The 15,601-nt window shown below is 36.8% G+C and overlaps 1 protein-coding gene and 1 non-coding gene across 2 annotated transcripts; one reads left to right on the top strand and one right to left on the bottom strand.

Moving 5' to 3' along the window:
- The first annotated feature begins 6,628 nt into the window (after positions 1 to 6,628).
- Positions 6,629 to 6,747, top strand: LOC134673688 (5S ribosomal RNA). The gene has a single exon (XR_010099498.1). It is a non-coding gene; the product is annotated as a 5S ribosomal RNA (ribosomal RNA).
- Positions 6,748 to 7,761: 1,014 nt separating this feature from the next.
- Positions 7,762 to 11,387, bottom strand: LOC134673329 (uncharacterized). Its single transcript, XM_063531300.1, has 6 exons — positions 11,275 to 11,387; positions 10,195 to 10,318; positions 9,587 to 9,764; positions 9,158 to 9,250; positions 8,067 to 8,189; positions 7,762 to 7,884 (listed from the first exon to the last, which is right to left on the bottom strand). Exons 1-6 carry the CDS (start codon positions 11,333 to 11,335, stop codon positions 7,762 to 7,764), a joined length of 702 nt encoding a protein of 233 aa, XP_063387370.1. The 5' UTR covers positions 11,336 to 11,387.
- Between the last annotated feature and the right edge of the window lie 4,214 nt (positions 11,388 to 15,601).

Consider the following 15,601-nt stretch of genomic DNA (forward strand, 5'->3'; position numbering starts at 1 on the left):
CATACAAATTGACGATGTGGCTAATATTACGAAAAAAGGGTTAACTGCGTATAGGACAAACTGCTTTTCAGGCGAGCAGCGAGTATGTCAAAATGCATTTATGACGAACTCCGATTGGGACCAACTGCTACTAAGTCAATTCGCTGTTGGTCCGGATTTTAGGGCAAATTGCGTATTGGACCAAACGCTTATTGGACAAACAGCGACCTGGACCAAATGCGAGCCAGACGAACGGCTAACAAATCATACGAGAAACAGTTACAGAGTGAATTAAATGGCGAACTTATCCCTACACTGTCTTACTTACTGCTTCATAATTTGCGTTGAGCTTGGCAAATTTCATTAAGCACATGTATGCTAATTGCTAACTGCACTAACTGTGCCAATGGAAAGGCCAAGCAATAAGAAGTTATAGAGGGAAATGCTAGGAACACAATTTTTGACTACGTAACTTTGTTTGGACTAGTTAGGAGGTGAACATATCAAAAGTCCCCGGCCGTAGCTCCGGTGCTGGGGGGTAGAGGGGGGACTCATTTTTCGGTTTTTCACTTATATCTTGGAAATTTTGCGTCTGAGCGACATGACTAATAAGACAAACCAAAAGCTGATAAAATTTGTTACAAGTTTTATTCAGTCAAGTTTTTCGATATCTTGAATAGTTTTTGAGATATCCGCTCTTGAAAGTTTATTTAGGGCTTTAAATTTTATCTTGATATCTACATTAGTGACGCTGCTAGACCGTGTTTGGTATCATTTTCGTATAAATCGGGGGTGCTGAATTCAGTTTTGGTATCACATTGACACCATTCCTAAGAAAAAACATATAAACTTTAAACAAATAGCTTTTTTTTTAAATTCCTCTTCACGCTTAAACCGCTCAACCGATTTAATTGAAATTTGGTATACAGATATTTCGAGTCCCAAGACAGGACATAAGATACTTTTTATCTCAATAATCATCCTTTAAAGTTGTGAAATGGAGTATGGGGGGAATTCAACTTCGTCGACGAAACTGAATTCCTGAGGTTAATACTGCTCAAGGTAAGGTTTGAAGTCATGTTTGGTATCACTTTCATCTAAATCACATATGTATTCCGTCCTAAATTTCATCTAAACCGGTTCAGCGGTTATTGACTCCCCATACAAACTTCCACCCCACTTTTCACACCCTCAAAAGATGCTTTTGGTTATAAAAACTATCCTATGTCGTGTGTCGAGATTAAAACTATTTCTATACCAAATTTCAACGAAATTGGTTCAGCGGTTTAAGCGTGAAGAGGGATTTAAAAAAATATTTATTTTTAAATTTTGGTTTTACTTCGGAATGGTGTCAATGTGATACCATAAATGAATTCAGCACCCCCGATTTATACGAAAATGATACCAAACATGGCCTAACAGCTTCACTGACGTAGATATCAAGATAAAATTAAAATCCCTAAATAAACTTTCAAGAGCGGGTATCTCAAAAACTATTCATGATATCGAAAAACTTGACAGGATAAAACTTGTAACTAATTTTATCAGCTTTCGGTTTGTCTTAGTAGTCATGTCGCTAAGACGCAAAGTTTCCAAGATATCAATGAAAAACCGAAAAATTCGACCTTCTTACCCCCCTCTACCCCCCAGCAGCGGGGCTACAGCCGGGGACTTTTGATATGTTCACCTCCTAACTAGTCCAAACAAAGTTACGGAGTCAAAAATTGTGTTCCTAGCATTTCCCTCTACAACGTTTTTTGAGCATTCATTTCTTGACCTACTAGTGTAATTTTGTATGTCTTTTCCATATCTCGGGACCATGGGGTCCCGGACCTTTGGGAGGAGCACGTGGGGCCGAAGCCAACAGCGCAGAGTCCCTTTAAGACACTTTAATTTAAAAGCAAGGGATACACATGGCGGATACCATTACCGAACGCACAATGTGATACATCCGGAGATGGTCCCCGCCAGGTGCAAAGACTATTGCAGTGCAGCACTTTTGTACTGCGATGGGAACGAAGGTCATGGGCTATAGATTTGAAAGTTGGATGGACTGGATAATGGGCTATGGGAGAGACTAGCGGACACCTGCCGTGACAATCAGTCTCAAAATTGTATAAGACAGGTGGTGACTCGCCAACTCATTGAGTGGGCCCCGCAATGGCCGCACGCACAGTGCGACAACAGGGCAACACTTTGGAGCGGCTGTGAGGTTGTCGAGAGGTGAGTCTGCGGAAGCCAGATCCCGGTAATCCGTTCAAGGGCCGCCGGCGTTATGACATTTTACACTTCCAACCTGGAGCATAGGTCCCGCTCTTGCGACTCCACTCTGGCCGGCCAATCAAGGCAAGCACAGAGGCGAGGGCCAAATGAAAGTGCCCTCTGGAATAGGGGTCCGCGGTGTCGCCACTCACCGTCAGCTCGCCACAAGTAAGTAAGTAAGTAAATACTCTTTATTGCACCACAAAGAAAAATAAAATAACAGATTTACAGTGTAAATAATGGCCCCCGCTGCCCCCGCGCACAAGCTGCCCCCGTTTAATAAATTTTGTTATTATTATTATTTTTTGTATATAGGTCAGTAAATGAATGCTCAAAAAACGTTGTAGAGGGAAATGCTAGGAACACAATTTTCGACTCCGTAACTTTGTTTAGACTAGTTAGGAGGTGAACATATCAAAAGTCCCCGGCTCTAGCCCCGGTGCTGCGGGGGAGAGGGGGGTAAGAAGGTCGAATTTTTCCGTTTTTCATTGATATCTTGGAAACTTTGCATCTTAGCGACATGACTACTAAGACAAACCGAAAGCTCATAAAATTAGTTACAAGTTTTATCTAGTCAAGTTTTTCGATATCTTGAATAGTTTTTGAGATACCCGCTCTTGAAAGTTTATTTAGGAATTTTAATTTTATCTTGATATCTACATCAGTGATGCTGTTAGGCCATGTTTGGTATCATTTTCGTATAAATCGGGGGTGCTGAATTCATTTATGGTATCACATTGACACTATTCCGAAGTAAAACCAAAATTAAAAAAAATATATTTTTAAAAATCCCTCTTCACGCTTAAACCGCTGAACCAATTTCGTTGAAATTTTGTATAGAAATAGTTTCAGTCTCGACACAGGACATAGGATGGTTTTTATAACCAAAAGCATCTTTTGAGGATGTGAAAAGTGGGGTGGAAGTTTGTATGAGGAGTCAATAACCGCTGAACCGGTTTAGGTGAAATTTAGGATGGTATACATCTGTGATTTAGATGAAAATGATACCTAACATGACTTCAAATTTTACCTTAACCAGTATTTACCTCAGGAATTCAGTTTCGTCGACGAAGTTGAATTCCCCCCATACTCCATTTCACAACTTTAAAGGATGATTCTTGAGATAAAAAGTATCTTATGTCCTGTCTTGGGACTCGAAATATCTGTATACCAAATTACAATTAAACTGGTTGAGCGGTTTAAGCGTGAAGAGGAATTAAAAAAAAAAGGTATTTGTTTAAAGTTTATATGTTTTTTTTAAGGAATGGTGTCAATGTGATACCAAAAATGAATTCATCACCCCCGATTTATACGAAAATGATACCAAACACGGCCTAGCAGCTTCACTAATGTAGATATCAAGATAAAATTGAAAGCCCTAAATAAACTTTCAAGAGCGGATATCTCAAAAACTATTCAAGATATCGAAAAACTTGACTGAATAAAACTTGTAACAAATTTTATCAGCTTTTGGTTTGTCTCAGTAGTCATGTCGCTAAGATGCAAAGTTTCCAAGATATTAGTGAAAAACCGAAAATTGAGACCTTCTTTCCCCCTCTCCCCCCCAGCACCGAGGCTACGGCCGGGGACTTTTGATATGTTCACCTCCTAACTAGTCCAAACAAAGTTACGGAGTCAAAAATTGTGTTCCTAGCATTTCCCTCTATAACTTCTTATTTCTTGGCCTAATAGGGAAACATTCGAAAAGTTCCTCTTAGCAAAGAAGAAATTTTCTTTATTACTCATTTATTTCACTGATTTACTGAGATTATTAAATTTTTCCAAAACCACAAGTTGGATATACTTTGTATGTACATAATGTCCTACACTTTGTCGCCATCTTTAAATGACCCACCGATTACCAGTTTGCTGGACGATATCAGTCTGTCAGTTAAACACAAAACGTGACAGTTCCGAACATCTGACAGGATGATATCGTCCAGCGAACTGCATGGCTATGTTATATATTTTGTATTGATGTGATTTCTGAATAAATGATTACTATAATCATTCAAATGGAGTTATGTATTCAATTGCATAAAATTCATCAACACCATTTTCTCCTACCAATAGACTAGACTATCTAACATTAGGGTCTTAACCCTTAAATAGACAACATCCAAAATAGCCACACCCTTTGACTCTATTTGCATTTTTTCCTAACCAGAATCATAACTATAGTAAAACCTCGCTTATTTGGACTGGCAATAACCAGCCATTGAAAAATTACAGAGGTTTCCGGATTGTCATTTGTAAATGTTTATGTTGCAAGTATCACTTAATTAGCAAATAAATGAAAGGTTTGTATGTTTAAAAAGTCAAAAACTTAATGAATTATATTCTCCTGTTTAACATTTTCGCATTTCATTATGACGGCATTCTTAGTAGAAGAAAATTCAACACTGGACTATCAAGTGCCATGCACCGGTATGGAGACCGTGCGGACTACAGGGATCAGCAAGGCGTCCGGATTAGCAAGGCTCTACTGTAGTGAGTACCAAGGAGGTTTAAAATTACAACCTACTGTGTTTTGTGTTGCTGTAGGGGTAAAATGTAATAATAAGAAAAAAAAAATTTGGTAATTTGGCCAATGTGGTACAGCATTTTATATCTATGAAATGACACCATTGATCAAACAGCCAAGTCACATGGTATGTCTAATATAATACATATTGCAGGCCCAATATTACATTTTCAAGATAGTTGAAATTAATGTCACTATGATAATGTTCAAACTTCAGTTAGATAAAAGTGAAACATAGAACCAACATAATATTGGGCCAGCAATATGTACATCCTTTTAAAATCCCAATTAAATAAACTAGTGACCTTTGAAATTCTTTTTTTTAAATAGTGTAAAGGTGTGTAAACAACATTCAGCTTATCTTACAGCTGTTATCTTTAAACCAAACTGAAGATAGTTCGTTCTACTTGATTAAAAAACAGGACAAAAAACAATACGGAATAGCAGTAACTGCAAACATGATTCATACCTGAAATGCTCATTAATTTATATGACAAAATTGAATTTGGAATGTTCAAGGTACAAAGTACGCAAAAAATTGCCTATTGTAAGTGATGGCAGTAACCTTCTAGCAAGGTAGACATTATTTTTACAACATGGTATTTAATTTTGCAGAGACCAGAAAATTACTTAATTATTTATGACTGTTTCATTAATTTTCCCTATAGACAACGAATAAACACAGATTTTAAAGAGCTCTTTGAGAGAGAAAGTTTTTATTGCTATCACAGTACTGAACGCTGACAGTTGTTATGCTAAAGGAATTATGAGGTTAGAGTAAGTACTTCCACGATGCTGGCCAGCACAGGAAATTCTCATACTATGAACTGGTTTATTCCTTACCTCCGCTTTTGATTACTCGGCTTTGAAGACATCTCGAATACTATCTGAGTGACACTATTATGAAACTTGGCGATATGACCACAATCTTGAACACTGCCAAGGATAGTATCACATCGCTTTGCACGATTATTTTGTCCGATTTGTTTACTTTACACCACAGTTTTGTATAACTTGTCACGAATTATGTCATTTTACGATGCACTTCACGAAAAATAACACTTTGTTGTTGTGAACTTGCACAGTAGACACGCACCACGATCGCTTCAGATGAATTTTGACAAAACAGGTTGTCAATTAGCAGTCCAAAGGCATCGAAGCTTCTGATTGGCTAATACAGAAATGGGTAAAGACAATACGCCTGTTCGGGCCAATAGGAATTTACAAAACAAAAACTACAACGAGAACGAACTGATTTGAATAAGATTCTTTTTTGTTTTAACAGATGTCGCTGTAACTTAGTTCAGAAGCCATTTTGACAAGTGACGAAAATGTTATGAAATGTTTAATTTGTTAATTTCATGTAGCATTACACTTATTAATCGAAAGCAAATACAGGCACAGTTCTGTAGTAATTGCACAAACATTGTTTTCGTAGAATGATATTCGTATTACCTAAAATATAGTTGACCAACTGCGACATCTAGTGTCAAGTTTTGACATTATTTAGCTTACACTTCATCCAATCCCATTCCAATCCACGTCTCAAAACTAAGATTATGTGGCTTTGTTACAAGTTTGGGCTTGTACCGCTAGATGTCATGATTTTGTAATATTGGAATTTACTTTTAAAGATACATAATATTCCTTCCTTTGATGTTATTTTTTCGTCAGGTGATCTAATTGCACTAAGTAATAATAACAAATACCATCCTTAATTATGTATTGCGTCCCACATTTTGATTAATGAGAGAGTGAGACTCAATGACATTGGACCAAGAAATTGGACAGGTAGGAATACCATCCTAAGCTATGTTAAAAAATATTTAGTATGACATGGTAATACAATTTACAACAATGTTTGCCAACGTCCATACCACGTTGAATACACCGGTTCTCGTCCGATCACCGAAGTTAAGCAACGTCGGGCGGGGTCAGTACTTGGATGGGTGACCGCCTGGGAACACCTCGTGTCGTTGGCTTTTTGCTTTCTTGAACGACTATAATATTTATGTCAAACTTTTTGGTACCCCAGAGTCGATATAAATAGCGCTAGGGTGCTGTGACAGCATTATACTTTTTGTTTTGTTAATACAGCCATTTTATTATTGTATATGTAAGTAACTTGTAACGAATGTTTTTTTCGAAATTCATAACTTTCATAATTATTAAAACTATTTTTTTTGTCCTATTTGCTTTATGAATATAGCAACGATAGCCTTAGAGAAAGACGAGTAATTAAAATGTGTGTAGACCGATCATAACAATCAAAACCTTACTAATAATTTTATTAGGTAATAGGTAGTAGGTACCTATATACCTACCTAAAATTCAAATAGCCCGCACATCCATCTCGCTCAGTGAGACTGAGAAAAGAACATGAACTTACTGGGCGTTAAGTATTTAATCCATTATTTACAGGACTGGCAGTCGTCAAAATATGTCTTATATTTTGTTGAAACTGTTGGTAATTTGTCGAAATATCGGGAGTTCGAAAATAATACAAAACGTAATCACGGTTCATATATCCCGGTCCATATAAGTCTAGTGTTTGTAATCTAACCAAAAAATATATACGAGGGATGGACGAGGGTTATTGAGGTTGATTAAAAAGCTTTATACTTGTATATATTACTTTGTTTACAATACATACAAATTCTAGGATACTTACCCCCTTATTCATAAAAGTTTACAGGCCTGATTTAGTTAAATTGTGTTTTATCCCTTTCTTATTAATATATAAATCAAAATGACAGGATAGGTAAGGACAAACGATTATTAGCTAATTGAGGTTTTTAGTGCGTTTATGAATAAGGGGGTTAATCTCTAATACCCGTACCTAGTCTGTTTTTGGCAACATAAATCTCACAAGAATCACAAGATAGGTACCTACATAATGTTTCCTTCATCATCTTTTTCATTTTTTTTTCTTTAATTGCTAAAAAAGGGTTTACAAATCTAAATGTTTTATAATTTTTCACGAGATTTATATTAATTTATCTGCAGTCCAGGCACACTGGTGGAAAAGCGATTGTGTTCTGAACGACGTCCAAAACAATAGGCTGGATGACGTCGCGACCCCAAGTGCCAACGCTGGCCCAAATGTTGCTTGGAACATACTGAAAAAAAAAATTAGACGGACACTTTTATTACTGACTGAACATCTTCTTATATATTTGCCCAAATCAAATCGGTCTAGCTAGGTTTTATGTTTGGAAAAACGCGCATTTTTGAGTTTTTACATGTTTTCCAAGCAAACCTCGGTCTCCCAGATATTAAAGTTTATGTTGAAGGTACTTACAGTTCTAGAAATCACTTCAGTTATGTTGTTTGCGGGCATATATTGCATTCTGTGTAGTCCTCCACTTAAACTTTCTAGTGACACTGTGGCTGATATCTCTTGTGTGTGCAAGTTCTTGGATATCTGAAAAGTTTTGAATAAAAACATAATTAGGTACTTACTGTCAATGCTTCTTATTATATAAAAAAAAAACAAAAGTAGGAGCATAAAGTTAGTGCAAGAAAAGTCTGCAGCAGTGTTGATAGCCCACGCAGAGAAAGTGTTATTTACAGGTACGTCATAATTGGATAGAAATGTGACGTTTAAAATAACACTGTCACTGCGTGGGCTATCAAAATCGCTGCAGTTTGTTCTTGGTCTAACTCTAGCTGTGGTTGATATACAACCAATTGTGTAAAAATATTTTCAATAATATTAATATCCGGAGAGGAAAATGAGTACTACTTTACGTTTGCATGAAAAGGCGATTTCGTCCTCCAATTTCGTCTTATGAGCCCATCAACATGCACACTAGCGCCACTGCTCAATAATCGTGATTATTTAAATTTAACGACAGGTATTGAAATTCTTTATTGATAAAAACAAAGAAAGAAATAAACAAATATAATAAAACTTACTAAACTATAGATAAAAAATTTGCCCGATCGCCGTCAATGGGCAAGGTGCCCAGAAGGCAGGCCATATTTCCCCGCTGTATAGCGATGCTAATACGCTGGGCGAAATAGTGGCCAGCCCTCTGGTCACCAGAAGCCTCTATTAAGCGCGCCGACAAGTCTTTGTACAGTCGCCGCGCACTTGGCCCCCACGGCCCCCAAAGTTTCGACAACAAACCGCCGCAAATATGTAGCTGCTGCTTTCCAGAGCGGCATATTTGCGGCGCTTGAGGCTTTCGGCTGAGGAAGCCGCAGCGCCAGCAGAATCTTTGGTGCTTGGAACATGGGACGGTGCCAGGGTATCAACGCAAGTAGCGAGAGATCTATGAACTCAAAACAAAAACGAAAGTTTTAACTTTGGACGCATAGATTGACGAATCCAGCAATCACGATTATTTTGCAGTGGCGCTAGTGTGCACGTTGATGGGCAAAACTTACACGAAAGGTATACCAGAGCAGAGTGTGAACGAAACTGCCGGTGAATCTATGGTTTCCATCTTCTTCCAGCTCAGCAATCACATCATAACCAATCTGAAACATGTTGTATAGTTATATATAGGTCTGAAACGTGTTGCTAAAAAAGACTAACTGATCAAGTAAGTGTTCCTGATTGATGGTATGTAATTAGGAGTGAAAAATGTTATTTCAACCTAGGTCTACTTCGGGGTTGGTCCCATAGTAAAAGTTGCTCAGTAAGTCCGAGTATAATCCCAAAACGTCCGTTCGGTCGCGGGTTTTAAGTTATCGCCACTCGTTCGTTGCCAATGTCTACTTTCGCACTTGTATCAGTTGTATCGTTGTTGTTGTTGTTGTTGTTGTGTTGTGTGTGTTGTTGTCGTGTGTGCTGTTGTGTTGTTGTATAAATACCTTCATATCCCTGATATTCAACCGCCCATTGACCGTAGCGAAGTTCGTGGCTACGCCATCTACCGTGCTGGTTGACGTTTGCTGTTGGAAGTTCGTCACATCCATCTGTTGTATGGATACTAGGAAACCATTTGTGTACGTGACGTTACCGGTGACGTGCCATTTGTACATTTCTTGACTGTAATAGGATATATATTTTTATGTGTACACAATTATTCATGTTACAAGATATATACAGTGGTACTAAACGAAATTAATAACTAGCTTAAATCTAAATAGGCCTTTGAGGAATTATACCAAGGATGCTGGCGGCATTTCCTCGCTGTATCGCAATGCTGAATGGGGTCCCAGCGAGCACAAATTGTTCGCAGAAATCGCGAAGCGTCTGGTTGACGTACTTAACTGGTGACCGAAGAGCTGGCGGCTACTTCGCACAACGTATCACCATTGCGATACAGCGAGGAAATGCCGCCAGCATCCCTGGTACAATGCCTGAAGGGCCTATTTTAGATTTAAGCTAGTTATTAATTTCGTTTAGTAGTAACACTGTATATATCTTGTAAGTATGTAAATAAATTATTTTATCCTATTGTAAAAAAAATACAAACCTTATAGTTTGAGTTACATCTTGAAGTCGAAGAGAGCTAAAACTCCGCTGCTCCAATCGCAGTACGGTCTCCTGTACCACATTAAGGAAGTAATCCTGAGCTTTCTCCAGATAAACACGGCTGGCTAAAAACAAGCGAAATAAAAATTGTGTAAAAAATTACGAAGCCAACTCCGGATGGTCATCGGTTTGTTTAAGAGGCCCACTGATTACCAGTCCCGGACGATATCGGCTTACCAGTTAAACGAAAATTTTACAGTTCCGAACTGACAGGCTGATATCGTCCGGCGAACTGGTAATCTGTGGGCCCCTTTAGTGTGGGATGAAGCATGTTGCTGATTTGCGTTTGTAGACGGCTGACAAAGATATTCTACATATAAATTGGATTATTTATAATTAGGTACATTGAGCTGCGATATTGCATGGATATGTCCTGGACCCGGGTATGTCCTTAATCTACGTCCAAGACCACCGGTGGACGGGCAGCAGCGTCCCTCAAATTCGGTGTACTCGACTGCGATCGCCAACCCGCCTGCCAAGCGTGGCGATTATGGCATTCACCCCCCATAAAAGGGGGAGGCCTATGTTCAGCAGTGGACGTCTTATGGCTGAGATGATGATGATGATGATGATTGCATGGATAAATTATAAAAGAATTTGATGATAAAGTCGCTTGGCACTTTTACGGCTGATGGTACATGTCGTAAAGCACTGCAGAGTACAGAATGGGCACAAAATATCCAAAATCGTAAAATAGACATGTGGTTAAAATATGCACGGCGATTTAGCGACCACATATAATTAAATTTCGACTCCCACGTAGATCATTAGAATTACTAGAATTAGGTATCATGCGTTAATTTATTGGAGCGGGGCACAACACTCGAGTCATTGGCGATGGTGGTTGTATTTTAACAAAATATAAGATATAAGAGATAAAAAATATAAAAGACTTGAGCTTAACTGTAAAACCTGACCAAAGAATTAATAAGAAGTCATGGCGTATGGGCTACTAAATATGACATTATATTTATTAAGTAAGAGGCGGCGAAAAGATTAGTATCAGTAATACTCAACTCACCCCATTGTCCATAAACCACATTAGCTGCAATAATAAAACAAAAAAATACACAAAGCTTCATTCTTACAGCCTAATGTCCACTGTTCAATTAATTTCATTCAACAAAAGCTAATCAATTATTGTATTAATATGTCAAATGTGATTATTTAATACCTACAAAGAAAGTAGAGTGTTCACTTCATTAATGCATGCTTAAGGTAAAGGGCCCCTGTTTCGGCAGGTTAAGGCTCTTGAGAGTGAGTTGAGAGTTTGTGTATTTTTTTTTAATATTACTAAGCATATCAATACCTTGAAAGCTTTTGAATATGTTATATTAGTTCTTTGTTAATAATTTAATGTATAAACTGTAGGGTTTTAGTTGAAACTTTTTTTTATATGAATTTTTTCGTGAACCTCTTATTTGGCTCCCATTTCGTGATACAAATTTAGGTCAGCTCCTAAATTCGTGAATTCGTGTCCCCTGTTTCGGCATAAAGTTTTCTTAGAGTAATTGGTGATAAATTGATAATTTGCTGATAATCATTTTAAATATTTAACGGTCTTACCTACTTACGAATAATTGTAAGGTCAAATAAAAAATAATAATAATAAAAAATGTTAAATTGAGAGCTAGCTTAAAGTTTTTTGTACTCGTCGATTTTAATGGTTGAATTAAGACTTAGGTAAACCATATGGGTACTTTAATATTTAATAAAAAAAAAAAAATAGTTATTCACTTTTTCTGCAATAATCCCAATGCCTGCTGCGACCGGTTCATGGGTGTTTATTGTTGCGCCTGTGAACGGGTTCCAGCAGGCGTTCTACATGACATTAAAGCTCTCCAAGGGGCCTCTACGTGTTGGATCTATATCCCCACGCAAGCCTATCAAAAGACCGGGATTTGTAGGCCCGTGAATTCCAAAATGGAGAAACAAATAATAATAATAATTATTATTTACAAGAAATAATTTACTGTCTTATACGTTAAAAATAAACATACACAAAAATAAATCAAATTTCAATAATAAATAAAATTGTGCTAGTAGTTAATATGAGAATATACGTGGAACATACCTTAAGATTTTTAACTCGGGTCACATTCAAACTCGTTTTATGAGAATTCTAGTGAAAAAAACATATACCGAATTTCGCTCATACGAAACTTCATGAAATACATTAATTGTTTTCTAATTTATTTTTTTAATTATCTTTGTTGTTATATTTAAAAACAAGCACTCAAAATGTATCTAGAAAATCCTTGATTCGTTAGTGGCACGAAATAGGAGACACACGTAAGATAAAATGACCGCTATTTCGTGAGTCGATTTATTGCAATTTTAAGTTATTTCTATGCATATATTCAATCTTTTTTCTTATCAAATCAGTTACTAAGGAACCCACAGAAACACTCCCAAAAACTTTTATTCGAATGGGTTTAGCTTTTCCTTCCTATAAGCTTAACAAGTGAGAGCGCGCACCTTACGCCTAAAAAAAGTGCACGCATACAACACAGCTATTCGCGGCCGTCTAACAGTTTCGACAGTCGTATTACTCTTAGTTTAATCACTAAAATATTGGTTATCATTTTATTGAAGAGATTAAATAATACAGATTTTTTTCATATGTATAATTTGAATAAAAGATATTTGAATTCCTTATTATTTGCGCCAGAAAAAAAACTAACGAAATAACGTACTAACACGAACTTGGGGCCGTTTACCTTACTATCTTAATCTTCAGTTGTTACTTTGAAAGGATTTTAAGTAGGTATAATGATAATCATTATTAATAGGTTTGATTAGGTATTTCGATTAGGCAGGATTTGCAGTTCAATCAATCAAAATTAAATTACATTATTCTCCTACCAAAAACTCGTAACAGCCGTTGCAAAATCAGTATGAATTTGGAATTTATTGCGTGAGAATACAGTTCACAATTGAATAAGATATTAAATGGCTGTTACGGCTATTTATGCGTCGTAAATCAGCTTACATAATAGGATGCAAATCTAATTGACATTGACGCAGTTTTGCATTGTCATTTATGAAAGTTATGAAGGTCATTAATTAAATATCTTAAGAACGGGTCACTCACGTATTTTAAGTCGAAAAACGCTCGACATGTTTCACTCTGTACCGAGGAGTGTCATAAAACGAATGTCATGAGACGAACGAAACTTAAAATACGTGAGTGACCCGTTCTTAAGATATTTAATATGTCTGTGTCTCACGGAAGTTTTGTTAGGTCATTAATTCGTACAAATCCTACATAATGCGCTCGTTGACATGTTGGTAATGGCATAGATCGAACTCAGAAAACCGCCTGTAATAGGTATCGAAGTAATAATACTTATATGTGATCAAGAGCGCGCAACACGATTTTTCGCACCCCATAGGTAATAATTATTACGCTTAGTTAGATAGTTCCTGCCCATACTCTATGACCGTGTTTGGGTAGCTTTAATCTCTTTTTTTTTAATTGATATCACCTTGAACCTTAAGTTAATAATAGTTAGTTAGTTTAAATTCGATTAAATTCGAATAGTTACATACTACTTATCATAAGCATTGAACTTTTAGTTTACTTGACATAATAATCGAAATAGCGCTAAGAACAGAAGGTTTCTTAACATGTTCGCCAGCCAACAAATTGGCAACATTACTGCCAAGTCACGTACTAGCGACCGTTGCCAACCCAACTAGCTATTTGCATCACTATAGTTTAGTATACCGAATTGGTGATTAATTCTGACTAACATTATGTATGGCGGTAGATGATGGCAGAATTTCAGAAAGCATGCCTTAATGAATTAGGGCAACATTCGAAAACAATCTGATCTCAATTTGACAAATATGTACTCTTAGTGGATTATGTCAGATCAATTTCAAGTCAGTATACAATTTTTGGACTATAGCCTATACTACTATAGACTATATTAGGGGACTATAGCCCAAGCCCTCTCGCGCATTAGAGGAGGCCTGTGCTCAGCAGTGGGACGTATATAGGCTGAAATTATGATGATGATGATACAATTTTTAATGTTCGATAACCACTCTACTACGCCTATTACAAAAACAGTACAAAGAAGAAGGTGCCTATGTTAAAATAAAAGAGGGTAACGTGCCGAAATAAAAATCAAAATATTTTATAATATTTTATTAAATATACAATTTTACAGCTTTACAAATACACACTCACAACCCCACCCGATTCATTGCGTTTTATGGGCACTTCGTTTAAATCCAGATTCTTGATCTTTTTATTATATATATTTTTATTGTGTTTTATATAGCACTATTGAAATTGTAAACACTTAAACAATTTTCAGTGTCAGAGGTAGGTATGTACCTATAGCTTGATTTATAAGTGCCGTCGAAGGGATCATTCTTACTTAGCTAAGTTAAAAATATTGAATAAATAGATTCAGTCTAATCCTATAAATAATAGGCTACCTAATAAGGACCTATAGTCTGATTCGTTAGCTTAATGAACAGTCCCAACCGAATAAACATGTTACATATGTATAGGCATTACGTACAGCTTGTCTGCCGTATTCGAACTTCAAGATATTCACAAGAGACGACACGTACTAGATCCATTCTAGATACGTTATAGTTTAGATATCAACTAGATCTCTTTTGCAGCGCAATTCGGGCAACCAATGTCACTTTTACGTTAGATAGAGTAAGATATCTAGTATTAGATGAGAATTGGATCTCTAAGTCATATCCTGTGGAAATCGTTCAAGAGTATCTCCAGAATCGCGCAAATGTCAAATTTGACAGGTTAGATCTTAAACATATCGTTATCGTATCTTGGTGATGTCTAAAAGATATCTAATAGATGTCTATTTCATAATCCGAACCGAATCGGGCCCTGTGTTGGTAAGAAATAAAATAGAAGGTGAAGCAACTTGTCAAGTGGATGCTTCCAAGATAATGTTATAGGACCACATGACCACATTAAAAATGACCACATAGTGCCTTTCAATTAACAATACAGATTGCGATAAAGGGTTAATTTTTATTTCTTGATAAATAATTGTTAGGGTTACACCAAGAAAAGTCTGCAGCGATATTCAGCAGCAAACATCAAACTTCAAAAGCGCTGCAGATATTTCTAGGTCTAACTCTAACCTTGCTACGGCGGTATCAAGAAACGTCAGTTTTTCTTCACGCTTGACTAGCATGAAAAGCACTTATCTCTCGTCAAAACTATCGGCGCGATTCGAACTTTAAGATATCGCGCCGTTAGACATTTACTAGATATGAAATAGTAAAGATATGTGACGTTCCACGGAAAAAGGTACCTTATGGCGGCTGGCGCTTACGCTTATTATTAACGCCGC

The sequence above is a fragment of the Cydia fagiglandana genome, chromosome 18 (assembly GCF_963556715.1).
Source record: "Cydia fagiglandana chromosome 18, ilCydFagi1.1, whole genome shotgun sequence".
Taxonomy (NCBI): Eukaryota; Metazoa; Arthropoda; class Insecta; order Lepidoptera; family Tortricidae; genus Cydia; species Cydia fagiglandana.

Bases quoted from the DNA above. Each gene is read 5' to 3' on its own strand.
- LOC134673329 (XM_063531300.1), bottom strand. From the start codon at position 11,335: ATGAAGCTTTGTGTATTTTTTTGTTTTATTATTGCAGCTAATGTGGTT. The intron at 9,251-9,586 runs GTATTTATACAA...AACATGTTTCAG, and splicing joins TGAATATCAGGGATATGAAG to ATTGGTTATGATGTGATTGC. The intron at 7,885-8,066 runs GTAAGTACCTTC...TTTTTTTTTCAG, and splicing joins CTGAAGTGATTTCTAGAACT to TATGTTCCAAGCAACATTTG.